At 39.3% G+C, this 23675-nt stretch overlaps 1 protein-coding gene across 2 annotated transcripts in view; it reads left to right on the forward strand.

The window, feature by feature from the left end:
* The window catches only part of CORIN (corin, serine peptidase), a 242760-nt gene that overhangs the window by 163118 nt on the left and 55967 nt on the right, over positions 1–23675 (forward strand). For both annotated transcript variants that reach the window (XM_003816014.6, XM_063603826.1), the window contains 4 exons: positions 578–685; positions 9843–10074; positions 13260–13405; positions 21454–21561. In XM_003816014.6, coding sequence (XP_003816062.5) covers positions 578–685; positions 9843–10074; positions 13260–13405; positions 21454–21561 — 594 coding nt within the window. The remainder of the gene's footprint in view (positions 1–577; positions 686–9842; positions 10075–13259; positions 13406–21453; positions 21562–23675) is intronic.

The raw sequence follows: 23675 nt of genomic DNA on the forward strand, positions 1-23675 counted from the left end.
GTTCTCAAGTCATCACAGCTAGGCTGATGACACTTTCCAAGGACATATTGAAAATATGGATAACAGCTGCATAACACTTGTATTATGATAAAGTATCCTTATTGTATTGGTGTTGATGCCCTATTTATTACTAGAGAAAGCATTTTCCTTAGAGGGAGGCTAGAATTGGGAGCAAATGAGTCTTAAAAAAGTGTCACTTAATATTCAGAATTTCAAGATTTTTGTAACGTTCTCTGTCCCTCAAATCTCTTGAATTTTATTTTGTAATCAAGTGTTGGCACCCATGTAAAAAGAAAACACTATTTTTTTTCCATTAAATGCAACAACCACCTGTTTTTAGTGTAGTTTGTCTCTTATTTCTTCATTCTTATTTTGGAATACCTGGATTGTATTTAATTACCAGGAAAATGAATCCAGAAAGCACCTATTCAACGTATGTTCAATACTTTTGGAGAAATTGGAAGGATATTAAAGTTGTGTTATTCCTCAGCTCCATCAGACATTCCTGATCTTTTAGATCCTTAGGTAAGGAATTTGTAGATGATGAAAGCCAATGTGCCTTTTCCTCCCTCTGTAGTTCAGACTTCATGTCAAGAAGGAGACCAAAGATGCCTCTACAATCCCTGCCTTGATTCATGTGGTGGTAGCTCTCTCTGTGACCCGAACAACAGTCTGAATAACTGTAGTAAGTACAACAGCTGACAAATGCAATAGCCATGTCAGGGCATGCATTCAGCATTTTTCTTCTGCGTTGACATTCAAATACTGAAGTCTGGAATCCCTCCAAAAAAGGCTACCTATTTTCTTTTTCTTTTTAAAAGGTCGCATGTGGTAGCAGTAAAGAAACCAAATGGTCTTAATTAACTTCAATCAGAAACAAATGTGTCATTGCGAACGACTATAAGTCCACATTGCTTAATATCATTACCATTACTTTCAACTCAGCATTAGTTCTCTGTATTATTTTCTTGGCTCCATCTGTAGGCAGATGCTATCTTTCTTCCTTTCTAAAGCACAGCTTCAAAAATGGAAACTTTAACCGAGAAGGAAATATGAAGTTCATAGAAATAGCCACATACAACGTTGGCAATCTGTTCTTTTTTTTTTGAGACACAGTCTCACTCTGTCGCCGAGGCTGCAGTGCAGTGGCCCCATCTTCGCTCACTGCAACCTCTGCCTTCCAAATTCAAGTGATTCTTCTGCCTCAGCCTCCGCAGTAGCTAGGATTACAGGCGCTAAACACCCTCAGTGATCCATCTGCCTGGGCCTCCCAAAGTGCTGGGATTATAGGCAGTCGGTTCTTTTAATGAAATTTATTCTCACCTTTCCAGGAACTCTGATGACCTGTAATGGTTTTGGAACCATTAGGCTAATTTGTTTCGGTGACAGTGTAACAGCTCCAAATGGTGTAAGCAGGTGGCTCTAAAATGACTTTCAGGAGGAGGAGTTATTTGGGGAAGACAGAATGGGCGGAAGTGAAAGAGCACCCTATGGACTCTCATGGAAAATTGAATCAGAAAATCCCCAGCGACTGATTTCTAGTAATGATTTCTGACTCCTGGGCTCTGTTTTCATGTTATACTCGCTTCTTTCCCTTTTTCTAATGAACTTTTTGCTGCATTTTCAGGTTGGGATTAGAAATTTAGAAGCAGGTCAGTCAGTTTTCAGTTGGCAAGAGGGTATTCCTTTTTTTTTTTTTTTTTTTTTCTGAGACAGAGTCTGGCTCTGTCACCCAGGCTGGAGTGCAGTGGCACGATATCGGCTCACTGCAACCTCCGCCTCCCAGGTTCAAGCGATTCTCCTGCCTCAGCCTCCCAAGTAGCTGGGATTATAGGCACACACCACCACGCCCAGCTAATTTATTTATTTATTTATTCATTTATTTATTTATTTTTTGGTAAAGATGGCGTTTCACCATGTTGGTCAGGCAGGTCTCAAACTCCTGACCTCAAGTAATCCGCTGGCCTTACAGGCACGAGCCACTGCACCCAGCCAGGGTATTACTTCTTAACACATGTCCTCTCAGTCTAAGGCCCTTGGAAGCTGGGATGCTGAAAGTCTCCGGCCTTGCATTTGCTGCAGTTTTGCGGTCCTAATTTTACTTGGTGACCTTTCTGGGTCGCTGTAGAGCTTATAGTGAGTACCTCTATAACTGTTACAGAGTCTCAAGGGGGTGAAAAAAGGAGGCTGGGAAGGGGGTGTAGGCAGGCAGCTAATTAAAAACCCAGACTGACAGGATTGACTGTGGCATTTAATAACTCTTTGCCTGGAAGCACATGCCCACCCCTCCTCCATTTCCCATATGAGAGAACAGTAGATATTAGTCAAGCCACAAAGTCGACACACTCAAACTGCCATTTTACTTCCTCTAAACTGATTTAAATAGAAACGGATTTAAATAGAACATATCTATAGATATGCATATATATGTGTATATATGTGTGTATATATATATACACACACACACACACACACGTATAACATATTTGGGCCACTGTTTCCATTGTTTCATTTTACTCATCTCTCAATCTGCCATGGAAATTTTTCAGAGCGATTTCTTTACTTCACCTTCAACTTGAATAGTGACAGTGTCATCTCAAAGACATGTGTTTATTGTTAAAGTTTTGGGGGTTGTTTGACATGGAATGACACTTACTATTAGACTCGAAAATGTAGAAAAGGCAGTATCAGCCTGTGTCAAATTTGGGTAGGAAGTAACTGGGTGTATGTTACCCTATTTTCTCTGTATTTGAAATATTTCAAATTTTAAATATTTAAAATATGTTGTCTCCTGTCAAAAGAATAAATTGTAGGAAAGGCAACTGGATAACTCTTGGCTCATAGAGCTGACCAATATTTGTAGTGTGTACATGATGTTCCAAGCATCGGGATGGGCGCTGGGCTTTCTAGTGGTGGAGAAAGGAGACAGGCTCTAGCTTCTTAGAAGTCACTTTTCAGTGCGGGAGAACATATTGTCATCTTCCCACTGATATATTCTACACTGTTGTTCTCTTTAAGCTCTTTAAATACACTCAGTTTACCTAGTGTCTCACTGTGTCACCAGCTTCCTCATTCATCATGTATATTCTTGCCAACTTCTCTCCACATATATTCAGCAAACGTTTGCACATGCTCTCTTCTGAGTAAAAGGCAGTAGGCTAGCCACTTGCCCTCATTACTCCTGTGTTATTAAAAATGGCACATAGGCCGGGCGCGGTGGCTCACACCTGTAATCCCAGCACTTTGGGAGGCCGAGGCGGGTGGATCATGAGGTCAGGAGATTGAGACCATCCTGGCTAACATGGTGATACCCAGTCTTTACTAAAAATACAAAAAAAAAATTAGCCGGGCATGGTGGCGGGCGCCTGTAGTCCCAGCTACTCAAGAGGCTGAGGCAGGAGAATGGCATGAATCCAGGAGGCGGAGGTTGCAGTGAGCCGAGACCGTGCCACTGCACTCCAGCCTGGGTGAGAGAGCGAGACTCCGTCTCAATAAAAAAATAAATAAATAAAAAATAAGGCATATGTGCCTAACTTGCAGTTGAAAGTCAAGATGTTATTCCTGATCTTTCAAAGAACTTCAAGATGATATATGCGTACTTAGGTCTCTGTAAGGACAAACAAGTGGCATCTCAGAAAATCCTTCATACATTTGAAAATATGGTTCATTACTTGAAGATGTTTACCACTATCAAGAGACTAGTATTACTCAGCTTCTGAGGCACAAATGAACAGTAATTTCTTAGTCTGCTTGATGCCAAAGGAAAATTTGAGTTTGGAGAATGTAGTAGATATTCTGTCTGGTGGAGACAGCCTGTCACTGGAGTTGCCGGGATTCTTGTCCTTGAAGACTCTGATTCTTGCCATCCCATAAAATATTATGTGATTTTCTAATGGTCGCTAAAGATATACTGGGTGGGACCCAGTCATCAGTATTTTTTAATTCTACAGATGACTTCAGTGTATAGCCAAGGTTGAAAATGTATTGCTCTAGTGCCTATTTATGACTGGGCTGCAGGGGTATGTGAGAACTTTGAAATAGAATATGAAAAGATTTGTGTATTCCCATGTGCATTTTTCAGTGGAGAAGCTTATTTTAAATTCACAGAAGTGCCTACAGCTTTTTAAAAAAGCCTAAAAACCACATTTCTTATGATACATAATTTTTTCAAGAAATAGCTTTTAGCAGCCTGTGTTGCCATGTCCAGTCACAACCCAGCATCTTTAACATTTCTGTGCCATGTTGGGAGGCAAAATACAGATGTGTCCTTGCCTTTGAGGGTAGGAGCAGGAATGCTATTCTCCTCATTCCGGTGTGGAGGGACTAATCCATCACTTCTCCCTTGTGGTATGCAATCCAGACAATGGGGAGAACCTGCAAAAGCGACTCCTGGGCATGTCTCTCCTGCCTCCCTGTGCCCATGCTGACCATGGCTGTGAAATCCAGGCATGGCTGTCATGTCCCAGGCCCTCTCTCAAGCCTCCCACAGTGTTCGTCAACCTTTAGTTTTATGCTTACTCGTGTATTTTCCCCTCTTATTCAACACCAAGGAAGAAATGAACAGGTTTGCTTCTTGAATAATTCCCTAAGGGTCTAGCAATTTCCTGCTCTCTCTTTGCAAGCTTCAGTTGGTAGGAGTAAATGGTGTAGTCATGTGGTAGAGAAGCCAATCACTATAATGGTTACAGACTTCTGTCCTTAGGAGCAAATAGTAGAAGAGAGGAATGATGTATTTACAAAAGCATTTCCATGTGCATTTTCTAATAAGTGAAAAAAAGATTGAATACAATATTACCATTTGGTAACACATTGAATTAATGAATGAAGACATGGAGCATCTACAGCTGCTAACATCACAAAAAGAGGGAAATCAGAATGATGTGGCTTCTGGTGAAAGAACAGCTTAGCCACTTCTAGTCTTGTGAATGGAATGAAGCCCAGCCCACTCTTGTTGATTCAGCTGCCGAGGTTCGGAAATAGAAAGAATGGGGAACGTGTTTAACTTCACCAGGAGTGTGCGATAAGCAAGATTCAAAAGCTGGTATACCCTACAAGTCAAATGTCTGGGTTCTTCTATAGTTAAATTATAAAGAAAAACAAAAGAATGGAGGAGGAACCCAAAGACTACGAGAGACTTAAAAGACAGGACAAGTTTCAAAAAATGGGCAAGCCTAAATTACAATATCCAGGGGTGGTACACACTTAGGTAATAAAATTATAAAGAAGCCGGGTGCGGTGGCTCACGCCTGTAATCCCAGCACTTTGGGAGGCCGAGGCGGGCAGATCACAAGGTCAGGAAATTGAGACCATCCTGGCTAACATGGTGAAACTCCATCTCTACTAAAAATACAAAAAAATTAGCTGGACGTGGTGGTGGGCACCTGTAGTCCCAGCTACTCGGGAAGCTGAGGCAGGAGAATGGTGCGAACCCAGGAGGCAGAGCTTGCAGTGAGCTGCCACTGCACTCCAGCCTGGGTGACAGAGCGAGACTCTGTCACAAAAAAAAAAAAAAAAAAAAGTATATATATATATATAGAAGAGCAAGGAAGTGAGACAGTTGAGATAAGACAAGATATATGGAAGGTTTCCGCGGTGTCTGCCTGAGTTCAGTTTCTTGACCTGGGAGGTAGTTATAAGGATGTTCACCTTAAAATAATATCAAACTATTAAAAATAATAATGTTAAAGAGGGATTTAGAGTTTGAGGCAAAGATGAATTTTTGAATATTATTATATACGCAGCTAGATGTAGAAAAGTCACATTTTTCATGTAAATGACCATCGCTTAATACATGATTTCTAGTAACTTCAGAGTATCTCATCATAAGGATATAACACCATTGAGTTAACGATCCCATCTTTAGGTTGAATTGAACGAATCTTGTTACAGACTTTGAAAGGTGGAATACCATTGAGATTCCATCAGGATTTTTTTTTTTTTGGCAGATCTTTATTAAACCTCATCTGTGTTCGGGACACTGTACTGGGTACTACATCAAACTTACATCGGAAGCACAGTTCTGCAGCCCTAAAATATCCTCACGTTTGTGATGCGATCTCCCTCTAGTGGCGATTTTTAAATCAGGCTCACACATGAGCCTAATGCTTAAGATAAAAAAGCTTATTAATACCATAAATCATAGAATTTGGGGTTGACAGGTATTTTGAGAGTTTATCTTGCTTAGCATTCTGTGAAGAATGCCTTTGAAGGAATAAAACTCAAGATCCAATAAACCTTACCGAATTCAATAAAGATCTACAGAATAATATATGATCATTACTTAATCCTTTCCTTTTCCTTGGCTCCTAAACACTTAAAAGTTATGTCTTAACCCAAATCAAAAGTGATACATTCTCCACATATAAAAAAGAGAAAAATTATTCATGTGATATGTTCTGTTAATCATCTTCAGTGAAATACATCAATAAAAAGTTAAACCTTGATGGGGTGGTAGAAAGAAAGAAACGGAGGGTATGCATGAGGAAAGAAAGGACTGCATCAAAAATATCTGTAAGTGAACCAATTGTGTAAAATTTTAAGTATATTAAAGATATCAGGAAAAAAGCATAGAGTTAGAGCTGCATGTGCTGACTTGTAAGATGGTCATGACAAATAAGCAACAAAAGCAAATTGAAGGGTGATAGGAATGGTATGTTTCTGCTTTGGCAAAAGCAAACAGAAATCCCTGTCTAAGTGTGCAAAGGCATGTATGGATAAATGTGAGCAGGGGAAAGGCATGGAAGCATTCAAAGCCTTCTGTTGGCTTGCAGGGAAGGTAACAGAAAGGGGAGTGGAGAGATGTTGAACTTTTTCTTTCTGCATCTTTGTAGTGTTTTTATTGTTATGAAAAACATGCATTTTTAAATCTTGTAACAAAATATTTAAATGTTACTTCTTGTCTTAGTTCAGACTGCTATAACAAATCATTATTGCTTATAAACAACATACATTTATTTCTCACAACATACATTTATTTCTCACAGTTCTGGAAGCTGGAAATCTGAGATGAGGTTGCCATCATGGTCAGGTTCTGGTGAGGACCCTCTTCTGGGCTGCAGATGGCTGACTTTTCACTGTATTCTCACACTGTGAAAAGACAGCGAGAGAGATCTGTGTAGTCCCTTTTATAAGGGCACTAATCCCATTCTTGGGGGCTGTACCCTTATAACTCAATCACCTCCCAAAGCCTCCACCTCCTAATACCACCACATTGGAGGTTAGGATTTCAACATATGAATTTTGGGGGAACACAAACATTTAGTCCATAATGTCCAACCCCTCCTTCACAAATCACAGGAAAGGATAAACTGAACCGACCAACCCCAAACCTCTTCCGTCTAGTCTTCTCTCCACTCTGACTCATCCTCAAGATTATGCCAGCCTTTCAGTGTTGTGTCTTCTTCAGGAAACTGAGAGTCATATTGCACTTCATGCATCATTTTTTTTTTTAATCAGGCCAACATCAGCCTCCTTATAAATATAATATCTGTGATACCCTCGGATTCTTTAAATTAAGAAGTAGTCCTGGAGATGTTTTAATATTTCAGCCCAGTCCTTATTGCAAATCTATTTGCGTGGATACCACTTCTTAGTCAAATAATTAAATTTAATTTGAATAATCACTCTCAATAAGGCATGGAGTCTTTGGTCTGCCTGGGCAAATTTTACCAGGACACTTGCTTGCCTGCCTCTCCACGCAGGGAATGTGGCATGTCTACTGCAAACAGAAGGAGCTGGGAGCCTCTCTACTGTATTCCCCCAAAGCTGCCCAAACCACATTTATCATTGGAAGGAGTGTTAGTCTGTTTTCACGCTGCTGATAAAGACATACCTGAGACTGGGCAATTTACAAAAGAAAGAGGTTTAATGGACTTACAGTTCCACATGGCTGGGGAGGCCTCACAATCATGGTGGAAGGTAAAAGGCACGTCTCACATGGTGGCAGACAAGAGAAGAATGAGAGCCAAGTGAAAGGTGAAACCCCTTATAAAATCATCAGATTCTGTGAGACTTATTCACTACCATGAGAACAGTATGGGGAAAACTGCCCCATTATCAGTGATCTCCCACTGGTTCCCTCCCACAACAAGTGGGGATTATGGGAGCTACAATTCAAGATGAGATTTGGGTGGGACACAGCCAGACCATATCAGAGGGCTTCCCAGTTCACTCTTGCGCTACCTTTTCCCTTTGGACTCTAGCATTTTGTTCAATATGTCTGTCTTCGTATGTTCAAGCTGCTACAGTAAAATGCCATGGATTGGGTGGCTTAAATGACAAACATTTATTTCTCACAGTTCCGAAGGCTGGAAGTGCAGGATCAGGATGCTGGCAGACTTGGTCTCTGGTGACAGGCTGCTTCCTGGTTTGCAGACAGTTGCCCTCTTGCGTTTCCTCACATGGCTGAGAGAGCGAGAGCTTTAGTCTCTTCTCCTTCTTATAAGGACTTTAATCCCATATAAATGCCACCCTTATCTAGACCTCATTGAAACCTCATCACCTCCCAAAGGCCCCACCTCCAAATACTATCACATTGCAGGTTAGAGTTTCAGCGTATGAATGGAGATACACAAATGTTCAGTTCATGCAAACTCTATCCTACCCTGTTCACATTCTACTACAGCTACCAGTGCGTGCATCCTTTTTCCTATCGAGATTGTGGAGTTCCTCAGTGGCAGAGACAATATTTCTCATTACTCTTACATTTACATTGCCTAGGATAGTCCCTGATACATTTTCCTCCCTTCATTCTGGCACTGTGCTAGGTGTAGACTTTGAGATCAAGAGATAAAGTCTCATTTCACAAAAATCTCAGGATTGTGTAGGGGAGGCAAGTAAGTAAATAAAGAATATGGCAGAATGCAATGAGCATGTGGTGGGTATGTGCCTAAGATGCTATTGCACTCACAAAAGACTCATTCTGGAAGTAGTAATGGGAAGAGTGGTTGGCCAGGAAGGTTTCCTGGAAGAGGTATTTGTGCTGAGTCTTCCAGACCACAGAGGAGTTAGCTTGGTGGGGAAGATGGGAAAGGGTTAATCCAGGCAGCAGGTGCCGTATGCCCCTGGCAGCTAGAACCATGACTACCTTTGGGGAGATAATTATGAGCATGTTATAAAAGAGGAGATAAGAGAGGAGCAAACAGGGTGCATAAAGACATACAATTCTTAAAATATCTGGTGTCATAAGGGAATAGAATTTATTACAGCAGAGATACTGTTGATTGGATAATCACAGGCAATGAAGCTGAAAAGTTAGCCTAGGGTTGAAGTATAAAATAGCCTCAGACTTCAAGCTAAGGGGTTTGGATTTTGTCTTATTAGCAAGAAGTATCCAACAGATCTGAGCCTCCTCTTGCCCTGAAATCTTGTAGCCTTATATTTAAACACATTAATCAACAATAAAACATATAGACAGAAGTTATCTACTTGCCTATTTGATCAAATTCATTAATTAGTTTAGTGACAGTGAAGATGATGGGGCTATCCTATTTTAGTAGTAATAAGTAAATCAGAAGAAGAAGATGAATTGGAGTCAATAAAAGGAATGATGAAAGAGAGTCATCTTTAGATAAGTTGAGCCAAGGGAAAAAATGAGGAAGGACTTTCTAAAGCATGATGTTGTCACAGTGCTAGCAACTACATATACAGAAATGAATCTTAGTTGCCAGGGCACTTCACTAATCAACTTACTTATTTTCAATATCCATAAAAATGTTATATACTACTGGCATTCTAGTCTTAGCTACTCTAAAGAAAGAATAAAATAGACTTCAGGTTTGTAAAACTTAAGTTGTTTTTATATGTGAAATTTATAAATATTTGTGTGTATGTTTCTTTGTTAGGTCAATGTGAACCAATTACATTGGAACTCTGCATGAATTTGCCCTACAACAGTACAAGTTATCCAAATTATTTTGGCCACAGGACTCAAAAGGAAGCATCCATCAGCTGGGAGTCTTCTCTTTTCCCTGCACTTGTTCAAACCAACTGTTATAAATACCTCATGTTCTTTTCTTGCACCATTTTGGTACCAAAATGTGATGTGAATACAGGCCAGCGTATCCCTCCTTGCAGGTAATATGATGGGATCTACCCCAGTCCCTTATTTTGCCTCAGAGAGGACCAAGGGGTGAAGACTTAGTTGAGTTTGGACAAAGTAAATTTCCCTAAGGAGCTCTGCATTTATCAAATACTTTATATTTAACAAGTGAGACAAAGAAGTAGAAGTTGTAAAATGAATATTTGAGTCAGAATTCATTAACGAAGTACCAAACAAGGGAGCTGTGAACATCCTTTGATGATAATTTATGTGTTTTAATCAAATAAATTCACAGGTATTTCATTCTGTTGTATTAAAAAGCCATTTTTTAAAAAAAGTACGATAGTATAAAAGGGATATATCTGCCTCTTTTTCTGGCAACACTGATGTGTTTACAATGCTGCACTCTGACAGCACTTGTTAGAGATATGACATAAGAAGACATAGTGCCAGACTCACAGATTGGACAGCGATGGACATTGCTGACATTTCTCTGCCTGTTTGAATGAAATAAGATGTGCTATTTCAAGAGCGTAGCTTGGACTTTGAATATGAATGATATTCTAGTGTCAAGAGTATTGTTCTAGAGTCCATGTTTGGGTTAAAATCTTGACCCTTCTCTAGTTTCTAGGTAGCCCTTAGACAAAATCCTGAGTCTCTCTCAGCCTCGGTTCCTTTACATGTAGAATAAGGATAGTAATGGTTGTTGGGTTGTATTGTTTTGAGATCAAATGAATGTAAAGTGCTTCTGATTCATTGTAATGAACCCTGAATGGACAATAGCTATGATGATAGCACAGGAACACAGTAGCTTCTTGGCAGTCTGTCCCTTTGCTGCGCCATGTGTTAGGCATTGTAGTCAGAGGGTTTGCATATACAAGATGACTCTCAGAAGTGAGTTGCTACTCTCTTCAGTGCTGTTTTCCCTCAAGGGGTAGGTATACAAATGTGCTGGCCTAAATGCGAGTAGCAACTGCAGAAACCATATGTTGGGATCAGAAGTCACACAGAGTTTTTTTTAAAAAGCAGTACTATTACTATAGTGGACAGAAGAGAAAACAATAAATTATATGCTGAATACCAAATGGATAACAAAGTAAGGGCATCTATAGAGACAGGACAGGAAATAATAAAATTTCAAAATGACTTGGGGAACTGAACAAATTATACCAATAGAGAGAATAAAACTAAATGTTAGCTTGTGTAGAAAAATACCTGAAAATTTCTGCCAAGTACTTTTAAAAGTATCTCTAATAAAACATCTACCAATTTTATGTTAAAAAGCTGTTTTTAAATCTTACTTCACTTTTGCAAAGCAAGGTCAGTGATAGTGAATAATTTCTTTTAATAGTACTTAACAATTTCTGGCATTTGACTTTCTTTTCATATGTAGATAAAAATTTCCCTGAAGCAGCATTTTCTGCTGTAAATATAAATGTGAATTTATATCCAGATATAATTTATAATTTCAGGGCTTAAGTTCCATATTAAAATGCATAAGACCAAGGATGATCCTGAAGTGTTGTTCAATCAAAATTTTGGTAAATTTCTTTTAGATAAATTTATTTCTTTTTTTCAGGTTTACCCATACATCTTTCATTTTCAGTGTCTATCACTACGAATTTTATATTTTGATATTTGTTTATAAGAAATTTTTGAATAATATGCTAATAAGTTCATAAAGCAATACATAGTTGCTTTTGCTAGGTGTGTTTATTAATTTTAACATTGAATTTTTTAACTATGAGACTGAAAAATCTAACATCGAGTCCTTACAATGGGCTAAATACTTGAGGATTGTTATGCTGTAGCGTACTCAAAATAACCTTTTGAGGTGTGTATCATCAGAGGTGCTACCTATGGCTGAACACTACAAAGACTATGATAAGAACAGCACCCCCTGGACTTGTGCTGCTGCATATTGTTGTAATTTCCATTTTACAGAAAAAAATTGGAAGTGGTAGAGTCAGGCACTATATAGTCTTTTGTACAATTAAGTATCATATGACTAATTTAAAATAGCAGTTGCAATTGAGTTATATACATTTTTTATAAATCTGCAACAAAACTAGTTAGTTCAACAGGCAGTTATCAACTATTGAACTTTCCATCTTTCCTGACCTAATATAGAAATACCATGGCTTTATCTTTACCACAAATTCCTGGGCTAAACCAGTGTTGATTGAGTTATGCTGAGCTTTGTCCAGACTTAAACCTAGACAGAACTTTCTCCGAAATTTCCTCATTTGATTGTTACACTTTCTCTACCAGTTTTGGGCAAGACTGGAGCTGGCCTTTCTGGAAGATCTGTCTCCCATTTTATCTTAAAAATGAGAACTTGGTTGAATTAGTGTATAAAATTTGAAACTTTTGATAAGTAAGCGTTTATTTGAGTCCATTAAGAATATATTGGCCTAGGAACTTACTTTGGTTAGGTTTTTTTTTTTTTAACTATGTAACTAATTTCTTAGTAATATATTGAGACAAAAATCATATTTTTTTCCATAAGAAGTAAAAAAAGAAGTAAAGAAATCTTCTGTGAGGCACGCTGATACTTTAACTTAAAAATATTCTGGAGACAAAAGACATAATACGCACAAAAGCACCTGATACAATAGTATATCATTTCTTTAAAACAAAAAACAAACATTTTAACCAACTCGAGCTCTACGTAAGTGGGTTTGGAAGGAGTCCTAAGCTTTTCACCAATATTGATGGAAGCTGAAGTAAGGGAGGCCATGCCTTAGGCAAGCTAAGGTGGCACATGAGATGGCTCACAAGGCTGGTCTGCAGAGGGGGAGATCTGTGAGGATGAGGGTGTTGTATAGATTCAATGACTTTGGTGGCAAACTATCCAAAGTGATGTTGGAGACTTCCCTGTTTGGAACAAAAGGTTGGAGAATGTGTCTCCTTCAAAGACAGAAGACAGAATGAGAAAGGCAATGTAGAGAAGGGAATCTGTGTCCTGGAAACATCTTTAGACCTATTTCTGCAATAAAGTTTCTTTTGGTGAAAGTGTGGTGCTGGAATGTATACTCTTTGCAGAGATATTACTCATTTTGGTTTCCCAAATACCTATCATATATATGTGCATCTTTTATATCCACACACCCACAATACATGCCACATACACAGAATTAAAACTTGACATAAATTTATAACATCTGTCTCAGATGGAGCTATTTCTGCTTCTAATGTTTTGTCTTTCTTGTTCATCTAGGGCATTGTGTGAACACTCTAAAGAACGCTGTGAGTCTGTTCTTGGGATTGTGGGCCTACAGTGGCCTGAAGACACAGATTGCAGTCAATTTCCAGAGGAAAATTCAGACAATCAAACCTGCCTGATGCCTGATGAATATGTGGAAGGTTAATTTTAAAATTAATTACAGCAGGGTATCTAACATGGATGAACATGTTAGCTACCTTTTGAATTTCTTCTATTTATGGCTTCTTGTTTGTTTGTTTTCTATTTAGTTTCCAATCAGGCTGCTTAGGTGAGTGAATTTGTGAACTTGATTGCATTGAAGAATTTGGCACTCATCTGTTAGATATTGCATTCATTTTAAAAATAAAGAAGTCATTTTCTATTTCTATTCTTTTATTTTTGTGGGTACATAGGTGTATATATGTATGGGGTACCTAAAATATTTTGATACAGGCATACAGTGCATAATAATCACATCAAGTAGATGAGATATCCATCACCCCAAGCATTTATCCTTTCTTTATGTTACAAACAATCCAGTTATACTCCTTTAGTTATCTTTAAATGTACAATAAATTATTGTTGACTGTAGTCACTCTGTTGTGCTATCAAATACTAGATCTTATTCATTCTATCTAACTATATTTCTGTACCAATTAACCAACCCTGCTTTCCCCCACCACTACCCTTCGCAGACACTGGCAACCATTGCTCTACTTTCTATCACCATGACTTCAATTGTTTTAATTTTCAGCTCCCACAAATAAGTGAGAACATAAGAAGTTTGTATTTCTGTGCCTGGCTTATTTCAGGTAACATAATGACGTCTTCTTTTATCCTTGTTGTTGCAAACGACAGGATCTCATTCTTTTTTAAGGCTGAATAATAATCCATTGCATATATGTACCACATTTTCTTTAACCATTCATCTTTTGATGGACACTTAGGTTGCTTCCAAATCTTGGCTATTGTGAATAGTGCTGCAACAAACATGGGAGTGCAGATATCTCTTCTATATACTGGTTTCCTTTCTTTTAGGTATATACCTAGCAGTGGGATTGCTGGGTCATGTATTAGGTCTACTTTTAGTTTTTTGAGAAGCCTCCAAATTGTTCTCCCTAGTGGTTGTACCAATTTGCATTCTCACCAATAGTGGGTGAGGATCCCCTTTTCTCCACATCCTTGCTAGCATTTGTTATTGTCTGTCTTTTGGATATAAGACATTTTAATTTGGGTGAGATGATACCTCATTGTAGTTTTGATTTGCATTTATCTGATAGTCAGTGATGTTGAGCACCTTTTCATATACCTGTTTGTCATTCGTGTGTCTTCTTTTGAGGTATGTTTATTCAGCTCTTTTGTCCATTTTTAAATCAGATTATTAGTTTTTTTTTGTATAGAGTTGTTTGAGCATTTTATATATTCTGGTTATTAATCCCTTATCATATGGATATTTTGCAAATATTTTCTCCCATTCTGTGAGTTGTCTCTTCACTTTCCTTTGCTTTGCAGAAGCTTTTTAACTTTATGTAATCGCATTTGTCCATTTTTGCTTCGGTTGTCTGTGTTCATGTGATATTACATAAGAAATCTTTGTGCAGTCCAGTGTACTGGAAAGTTTCCCCAATGTTTTCTCCTAGTAGTTTCATAGTTTGAAGTCATAGGTTTAAGTCTTTATTCATTTTGATTTGATTTTTGTATGTGGTGAGAGATAGGGGTCTAATTTCATTCTTCTGCATATGAATATCCAGTTTTCTCAGCACCATTCACTGAAGAGACTGTCCTTTTCCCAGTGTGTGTTCTTGAAACCTTTGCTGAAAATGAATTCACTGTAGATGTATGAGTTCTTTTCTCAGTTTTCTGTTCCCTTAGCCTATGTGTCTGTTTTTATGCTAGTACCATTCTGTTTTTGCTATTATAGCTCTGTAGTGTAATTTGAAGTCAGGTAATGTGATTCCTCTAGTTCTTTTTGCTTGGGATAGCTTTGGCTGTTCTGAGTCTTTTGTGATTCCATATGAATTTTAGGACTTTTTTCCCATTTCTGTGAAGAATGTCATTGGGATTATATTTAATCTATAGATTGCTTTACATAGTGATATAGTTTGGATATTTGTCCCTGCTCAAATCTCATGTTGAGATGTAATCCCCAGTGTTGGAGATGGGGCCTGATGGGAGGTGTTTGGATCATGGGGGCAGATCCCTTGTGATTGGTTTGGGTCATCTCCTTGATGACAAGTGAGCTCTTGCTCTGCGTTCACATGACATCTGGTCATTTAAAAGTGCTGTAGCATCTCTTCCCCTACTCTCTCTCTTGCTCCTTCTTTACCATGTGATGTGCCTACTTCCCTTTTGCTTTTCACTGTGACTGTAAGCTTCTTGGGGCCTTCATAGAAGCTGAGCAGATGTCTTCACCATGGTTCCTGTAAAGGCTGCAGAACCATGAGTCAATTAAACCTCTTTTCTTTATAAATTACCCAGTCTCAGATATTTCTTTATAGCAACACAAGAACAGCCTGACACAGAAAATTGGTACTAGATGTTCAGCATTGCTATAAAGATACCTGAAAATGTGGAAGCAACTTTGGAACTGGGTAACAGGCAGGGGTTGGAAGAGTTTGGAGAGCTCAGAAGAAGACAGGAAGATGAGGGAAAGTTTGGAACTTCCTAAAAATTGGTTAAGTGATTGTGACCCAAAATTGTGATAGTGATATGGATAGTGAAGGCCAGGCTGATGAGATCTCAGATGGAAATGTGGAACTAATTGGGAACTGGGGCAAAGGTTCACCCATATCTTGTGTTAGAAAAGAGTTTGGCTGCATTCTGTTTATGCCCTAAGGATCTGTTGAAGTTGGAACTTCAGAGTGAAAATTTAGGGTATCTGATGAAAGAAATTTCTAAGCAACAAAGTGTTCAAGACATAGCCTGGCTGCTTCTAACAGCCTGTGCTCAGATACAGGAGCAAAGAAATAACTTAAAGTTGGAACTTATAGTTAAAAGGGAAGCAGAGCATAAAAGTGTGGAAAATTTGCAGCCTACCTATGTGGTAAAGAAGCAAAAAGCTTTTTCAGTAGAGGAATTCAAGCAGGCTGAATTGCTGGAGAAATTTGTATAACCAAAAGGGAGCAAAGAGCTAATAACTAAGACAATGGGAAAAATGCCTTGAAGGCATTTCAGAGATCTCCCAGGCAGCCCCTCCCATCACAGACCCTAAGGCCTAGGAGGACTGAATGGTTTTATGGGCCAGGCCCAGGTCCCCACTGCCCTTTGTAGCCTTGGGACACTGCTCCCTGCATCCAGGCTGCTCTACCTTTAGCCATGGCTCAGAGAACATCTGTCAGAGCAGTGCAGAGGGGAAACGTGGGGCTGGAACCCCCACACAGAGTCCCCAATGGGTCACTGTTTCATGGAGCTGTGGGAAGTAGGCTTCTGCCCTCCAGACTCCAGAATGGTAGATCCACTGGCAGCTTGCACCCTTTGCCTGGAAAAGCTGTTGGCACTCAACAACCTGTGAAAGTAGCCATGGGGACTGAACCCTGGAAAGCCACAGGGGCAGAGCTGCCCAAGGCCTTAGGAGCCCACCCCTGTACCAGTGTGCCCTGTATGCAGGATATGGAGTCCAAGGAGATTATTTTGGAGCTTTAAGATTTAATGACTGCCCTGCTGGGTTTTGGGCTCGCATGGGGCCTATAGCCTCTTTCTTTTAGCCAATTTCTCCCTTTTGAAATAAGAATGTTTACCCAATGCCTGTACAGCCATTGTATCTTGGAAGTAAATACCTCCTTTTGATTTTACAGGCTCATAGGTAGAAGGAACTTATTTGGATTTGGGATAAGGCTTTGAATTTGGGACTTAGGACTTTTGAGTTAATGCTGGAATTAGTGAAGACTTTCAGGGAGCAATTGAGAAGAGATATTGTATTTTGAAATGTGAGAAAGACATGAGATTTGGGAAGGGGCAGAGCAGAATGATGTAGTTTGGATATTTTTCACCACCCAAATCTCATGTTGAGATGTAATCCGTAGTGTTGGAGGTGGGGTCTGGTGGGAGGTGTTTGGATCATGGGGGCAGATCCTTCATAAATGGCTTGAACCATCTCTCACTCTGAGTTCACAGGAGATCTGGTCATGGTGCCTCCTTCCAACTCTCTCTCTCTCTCGTTCCTGCTTTTGCCATGTGACGTGCCTGCTCCCCCTTCACCTTCTGCCATGATTGTAAGCTTTGTGAGGCCTCCCTAGAAACCAAGCAGACTCTAGGCCTCCTTTAAAGCCTGCAGAACCATGAGCCAAATAAACCTCTTTATAAATTATGCAGTATCAGGTATTTCTTTTTTTTTTTTTTTTGTTTTTGAGACGGAGTTTCACTCTGTCGCCCAGGCTGGAGTGCAGTGGCGTGATCTCCGCTCACTGCAAGCTCTGCCTCATCGGTTCTCGCCATTCTCCTGCCTCAGCCTCCCAAGTAGCTGGGACTATAGGTGCTCGCCATCATGCCCGGCTAATTTTTTTTGTATTTTTAGTAGAGAAGGGGTTTTACTGTGTTAGCCAGGATGGTCTCGATCTCCTGACCTCATGATCCACCCACCTTGGCCTCCCAAAGTGCTGGGATTACAGGCATGAGCCACCACGCCTGGCTGGTATCAGGTATTTCTTTATAGCAGTGCAAGAATGGCCTAATACACATAATATGGAAAGTTTAACAATATTGATTCTTCCAATCCATGAACATGGAATATCTTTCCATTCTTTATATCCTCTTTAATTTGTTTCATCAGTGTTTTATGGTTTTTATCACAGAGACCTTTCATTTCTTTGATTAAGTTAATTTCCAGATATTTTATTTTATTTGTGGCTTTTGTAAATGAGGTTACTTTCTTGGTTTCTCTTTCACATTTTTTGTTGTTGGCATATAGAAATGCTACTAATTTTTGTATGTTGATTTTGTGTCTTGCAACTTTACTGAATTTGTTTATCAGTTCTGTAGCTTTTTGGCGGAGTTTTTAAGTTTTTCCAAACATAAGATCATATCATTTGCAATCAAGAATAATTTGACTTCTTCATTTCCAATTTGGATGCCCTTTATTTCTTTCTCTTTTATGACTGCTTCAGCTAGGATTTCTATTACTATGTTGAATAACAGTGGTGAGAGTGGGTATCCTTGTCATGTTCCAGATCTTGGAGATAAGGCTTTCAGTTTTTCCCCATTTAGTTTGATACTAACTGTGGGTCTGTGAAATATGGCTTTTATTTTGCTGAGGTATGTTCCTTCTTACCCAGTTTTTTGAGGGATTTTTTTTCAGGAAGGGATGTTGAATTTTATCAAATGCATCAACTGAAATGATCGTATGATTTTTGTCCTTCATTCTGTTGATATGATGTATCACATTGATTGATTTGCATATGTTACATCACTCCTGTAAATCCTAAATGGTCACCGGAAGCGGTGGCTCATGCCTGTCTTGCCAGCACTTTGGGAGGCTGAGGTGGGTAGATCACCTGAGGTTTGGAGTTCAAGACCAGCCTTGCCAACATGGTGAAAACCTGTCTCTACTAAAAATATAAAAATTAGCTGGGCATGGTGGCAGGCGCCTGTAATCCCAGCTACTTGGAAGGCTGAGGCATGAGAATCACTCGAACCTGGGAAGTGGAGGCTGCAGTGAGCCAAGATCATGCCATTGCACTCCAGCCTGGGCGACAAGAGAGAAACTCCATCTCAAAAAAAAAAAAAAATCCTAAATGGTCATGATGAATGACGTTTTAGTGTGTTGTTGAATTCAGTTTGCTGGTATTTTCTTGAGGACTTTTACGTCAATGTTCATCAAGGAAATTGGTGTGTAGTTTTCTTTTTTTTGATGTGTCTTTGTCTAGCTTTGGTTTCAGGGTAATACTGGCTTTGTAGAATGAATTTGGATGTATTCCTTCCTCCTCTATTGTTTGGAGTAGTTTGAGCAGAATTGGTACTAGTTCTTCTTTAAATATTTGGCAAAGTTCAGCAGTGAAACCACTGGGCACCAGGCTTTTTTTTTTTTTCTGCTGTAAGACTTTTAAGTATTACTTAAATAGCATTACTTGTTATTGTTCTGTTCAGATTTTGGATTTCTTTATGGTTCAATCTTAGTAGGTTGTATATTTCTAAGAATATATTCATCTCTCATAGGCTTTCCAATTTATTGGTATATAGTTGCTCATAGTAGACTCTGATGATCCTTTGAATTTCTGCAGTATTGGTGCCCAAGCCACAAGTCAAAGTTCTTCTCACTCTTCCTCTTTCCACAGACAGGTAATGGAAGAGTGCTAGTGGTTTTTCCTCATGATCACTACCACCCCAGGTCTATGACAAGTACTACCAAACCACAAGTGTTCACTCAAGGCCCAAGGGTTCTTCAGTCAGTCTGTGGTGAATGCTGCCAGGCCTGGGACTCTCACTTCAGGACAGTGGGCTCCCCTCTGACTCAGGGCACATCCAGAAATGTCATCCAAGAGCCAGGGCTTAGAATTAGGGACCCCAAGAATTCACTTGATGTTCTACCCTGCTGTGGCCAAGCCTGGTACCTAAGCTGCAGACAAAATCCCTTTTACTCTTCCCTCTCCTGTTCTCAAGCAGGAGTTTCTCCCTGTAGCCATCACAGCTGGGAATGTGCTGAGTTATACCTGAAGCCAGCCCATCTCAGAGTCTCACCGAAGGCTCATGAGAAGTACTGCCTGAGTACTGCTACTGATTATTCAGGACCCAAGGGCTCTTTAGTCATCTGGTAACTAATGCTGCCAGGGCTGGGCCCTTTTCTTCAAGGCAGTGGGTTCCCTTTTGGTTGAAGATATGTCTAGAAATGTCTGGAAGCTAGGGCCTGGAATGGGGGCCTTAGGACAGGACTCTGTCTGGTGCCCTATTCTACTGTGGCTAAGCTGATATCCAAGTTGCAAGACAAAATCCTCTTTACTCTCCCCTCTCCTGTCCTCAAGCAGAAGAAAGGAGTCTCTTTCTGAGCTGCGAGCTGTGCCTGCCTGGGTTGGGGAAGGGTTGGCACAAGCACTCTCTTGGCCACTCTGTGGCATGCACTAGGTTGCATGCCCCAAAGTCCACTGTCTCCAAGCCCAGCACAGCATCAGGACTTGCCCAAGAATTGCAGTCCTTGTGAGCTAGACTGCCTTTCAAGTTTATTAAGGACCCCAAAACACTTTAGCCTGTGGTGGTAAGGCTTGCCAGAACTTAAATTCTGACCACTGGGATGGGTGATTCCCCTTTGGCTGGGGTTCATCTAAATGCTTCCTCCATGCATGGGCACTGGCTGAGCTCTGCCTGGTGTTGCTTTCTGCTGTGATAGGACAGCACTGAGTTCCAATGCAAAGTCCCACAAGCGCTCCACAAGTGCACAGATTCTCTGTGCTATGCAGCTCTTGCTGGGGAATGGGGGAGGGGTGGTGTTGGTGATTCAAGACTGTCTTTCCTACCCTTTTCAGTGCCTTTTTCAGTGATCTGAATTTAAAACCAGGTACTATGATTGCTTATATGATTTTTAGTTCTTATGAAGGTGCTTTTTTGTGTGGATGTTGTTCAGGTTGGTGTTCCTGCAGAAAGGACAATTAGTGGAGGCTTCTATTTGGCCATCTTGCTCCATCTTCCCCCAAAAAATCATTTTAAAATTAAAAATAATGAACTCAGAGATGAGTTTAATTAGTACTCCAGGTGTTTTTTAAACTGTACTTTACTCACAGAGCCCATTATATGTGGATGCTTTTATACTAGTGATCCTGAAGGCAAAGGTGAACATCAAACCTTGGTTCCTTCAAGTAAAAAACATTTGGGGACCATGGCAACATAGGATCATTAAGTACAGAAATGGAATTGTGGACTAGGTGGAAAGATGGGGGTGTGGAAATGATTTTGACACATTGAGAGCCGCTAGGTAGTCAGGAGCACTGACTCCACAAGGCATATCAGGCTCTGGCAATTGTTGGGTTGTCCCATTTGGAAAGAAAATTAATCATTGGAATACATAGACGTTAAACCGCGTATCTAGAGGGATGAGGCCAAGAATGAAGGAGAAAGATGCTGATTGGCAGGCAGAAGAATGCCAAAGCAAAATGGCTATTTCGCTTTGCAAGAGACCACCCTTATCTTCAGTAAAAGCTCCTTGACAACATCCTACATGTAAATACATAAATTAGCTGATGTTTCTGGGTTTTCAGCCCTTTAACAGTAATATTGTTTTTAATAGAATGCTCACCTAGTCATTTCAAGTGCCGCTCAGGACGGTGTGTTCTGGCTTCCAGAAGATGTGATGGCCAGGCCGACTGTGACGATGACAGTGATGAGGAAAACTGTGGTATGTATGTGCAATGGTACTTTTCTTGAATGTACAGTAATAACTAGAATAAAATAAGAAACTGTGTTAAAAATGGAAACTATTCACTGATAGTAGGACTAGGATTCAATGCTAATGTCTTTACTTCTTAAATTATTGAACAGTATGGCATATATTTTAAGTGTTTTTCCTGACTCTTGATTTCCTCTAAATTACACTTCTATATAACCCTGATACATACAGTACCCCTCCCCCTTATCCGTAGGGATATGTTCCAGGACCCCCAGTGGATGCCTGAAACCATAGATTGTATGGAACCCCATATAGGCAGTACTATGCTTTTTCCTACACATATGTACCTATGATAGAGTTTAATTTATAAATTAGGCACAATGAGAGATTAACAACAACAATAATAAAATGGATCAATTATAACAATGTACTGAAAGAAAAGTAATGAGAATGCGGTTTCTCTCTCTCTGTCTCAAAATATCTTATTGTATTGTGCCAACATTTTTGGACCATGCTTAACCAGGGATAACTGAAACTGTGGAAACTGAAACTTCTGATAAGGGTGGAGGGGCACTACTATATTTGCAAACACTTATTAAAAGGAGAAGCACCTCACAAATGTAAAGAATTATTTTTATTATTAAATTATAAAGCCATTGTTATCAGTTTTAAAGTCAGAATAATAGTGTCTTTGCGTATGCTTCCCATGTTGCTAAATAGACATCTAGATGCATGAAGGCAGAGTTCATACTCCAACATTCAGAGTTCAGACTCCATCATTCCCAGTCTAATTGGGATTCATTTTCATGTCCTCTCATATTTTTTCTCTTTCGGCAAAGGATAAAACTCTTCTTGACATTTCTGCCATTGAGTTCCAAAATCGCCAGTGGAAAAGCCATAAATGCCAATGGTAATTTGAGTGGACTTAGTTGTCATTATATTTCCCTGCAAATCTTTGTACTTGTAACCACAGTGTATTAGGGAATAGAAGTCAGACAATGGTCTTTAATAAACAGTGTTTTTGAGGAAAGCAAAATGATTGAAGATCTATCCACAGAATTGTTTGGTTATGATTATTTAGCCTTTCCTGTTTAAGAAGAATTGACACTTTCATGACAAGCACATAAGGCAGTACATCTTTTGAAATAATTTCATTCTTTTGGCCTTTGAAGTATGAAATATTGCGTTGCTCCATTAAGTGAATTTTAGGTGGTAAACATTGCCCTTCTGATCTAGACAAAAATATCACAAGCAATCAACTGAAATCCTGTCAGCTCCTATAAATATGGACTAATGCATCTTCTGGAAAACTTCAGCTGTCAGAATGATGGTACAATGTCTGGGGTAATTTTGTTATGGAGGAATGTACAGTGTTTTTAGAAGCTACTGTTGTTTGCTTGTTTGTGGTTTTTTGTTTTGTAAAGAAATAAATCAAAATTCATTGAATATACCTTATATAAGTGATTTATTGAGAATGTATTAGATTTGTTCACTGAACTATGACTTTGATGGGTCATGGTATTTGAGATGCAATTTAAAATAGATTATCTTAGATGGTTCAAAGAGGTTGCATGATACTTTGTTGGGGTGGCTAGACCTAAATTTGTTGTAGGGGACTAAATATTTGAGAAATACAAAAGCTTAGTTAAAAACAAAACAAAACAACTTTACCAAGACAAAAAGTTCTGAGTTCTAGAACATATTCTGCAAAAAATAAACTTAAAGTACTATCATATTGGTATAGGGTTTAAACGACCCTAAAATATCAGGTTTCTAGTTAAGTAATTGGTTTTCACCAGTATTTTAATCACACAATTAAAGGCACACCAAAATAATAGAATATATTGTCTAATCTCTATCAAAAATTAAAAATAATTGACAGCACTATTGAGAGCTCTAGTTAAGGAAAGTTAAAAGTGGGTAAGAAATAATACATTTGGAGTTCAATTAATTGCTCCAGCAGTACTAATTTATGAGAAGTTTTCCAAAGTGACTAACAATAGAAAACTTTACATACTTCGTTCCCCTTTGATACTTCTCCATGCATTTGAATGGGCTTGTTCAGTGATTTGGGAGGACACACCACTTCAAATCAAATAAGGAAGTCAGGTTGATGAAGGCTC

Source organism: Pan paniscus, chromosome 3 (genome assembly GCF_029289425.2).
Source record: "Pan paniscus chromosome 3, NHGRI_mPanPan1-v2.0_pri, whole genome shotgun sequence".
NCBI lineage: Eukaryota > Metazoa > Chordata > Mammalia > Primates > Hominidae > Pan > Pan paniscus.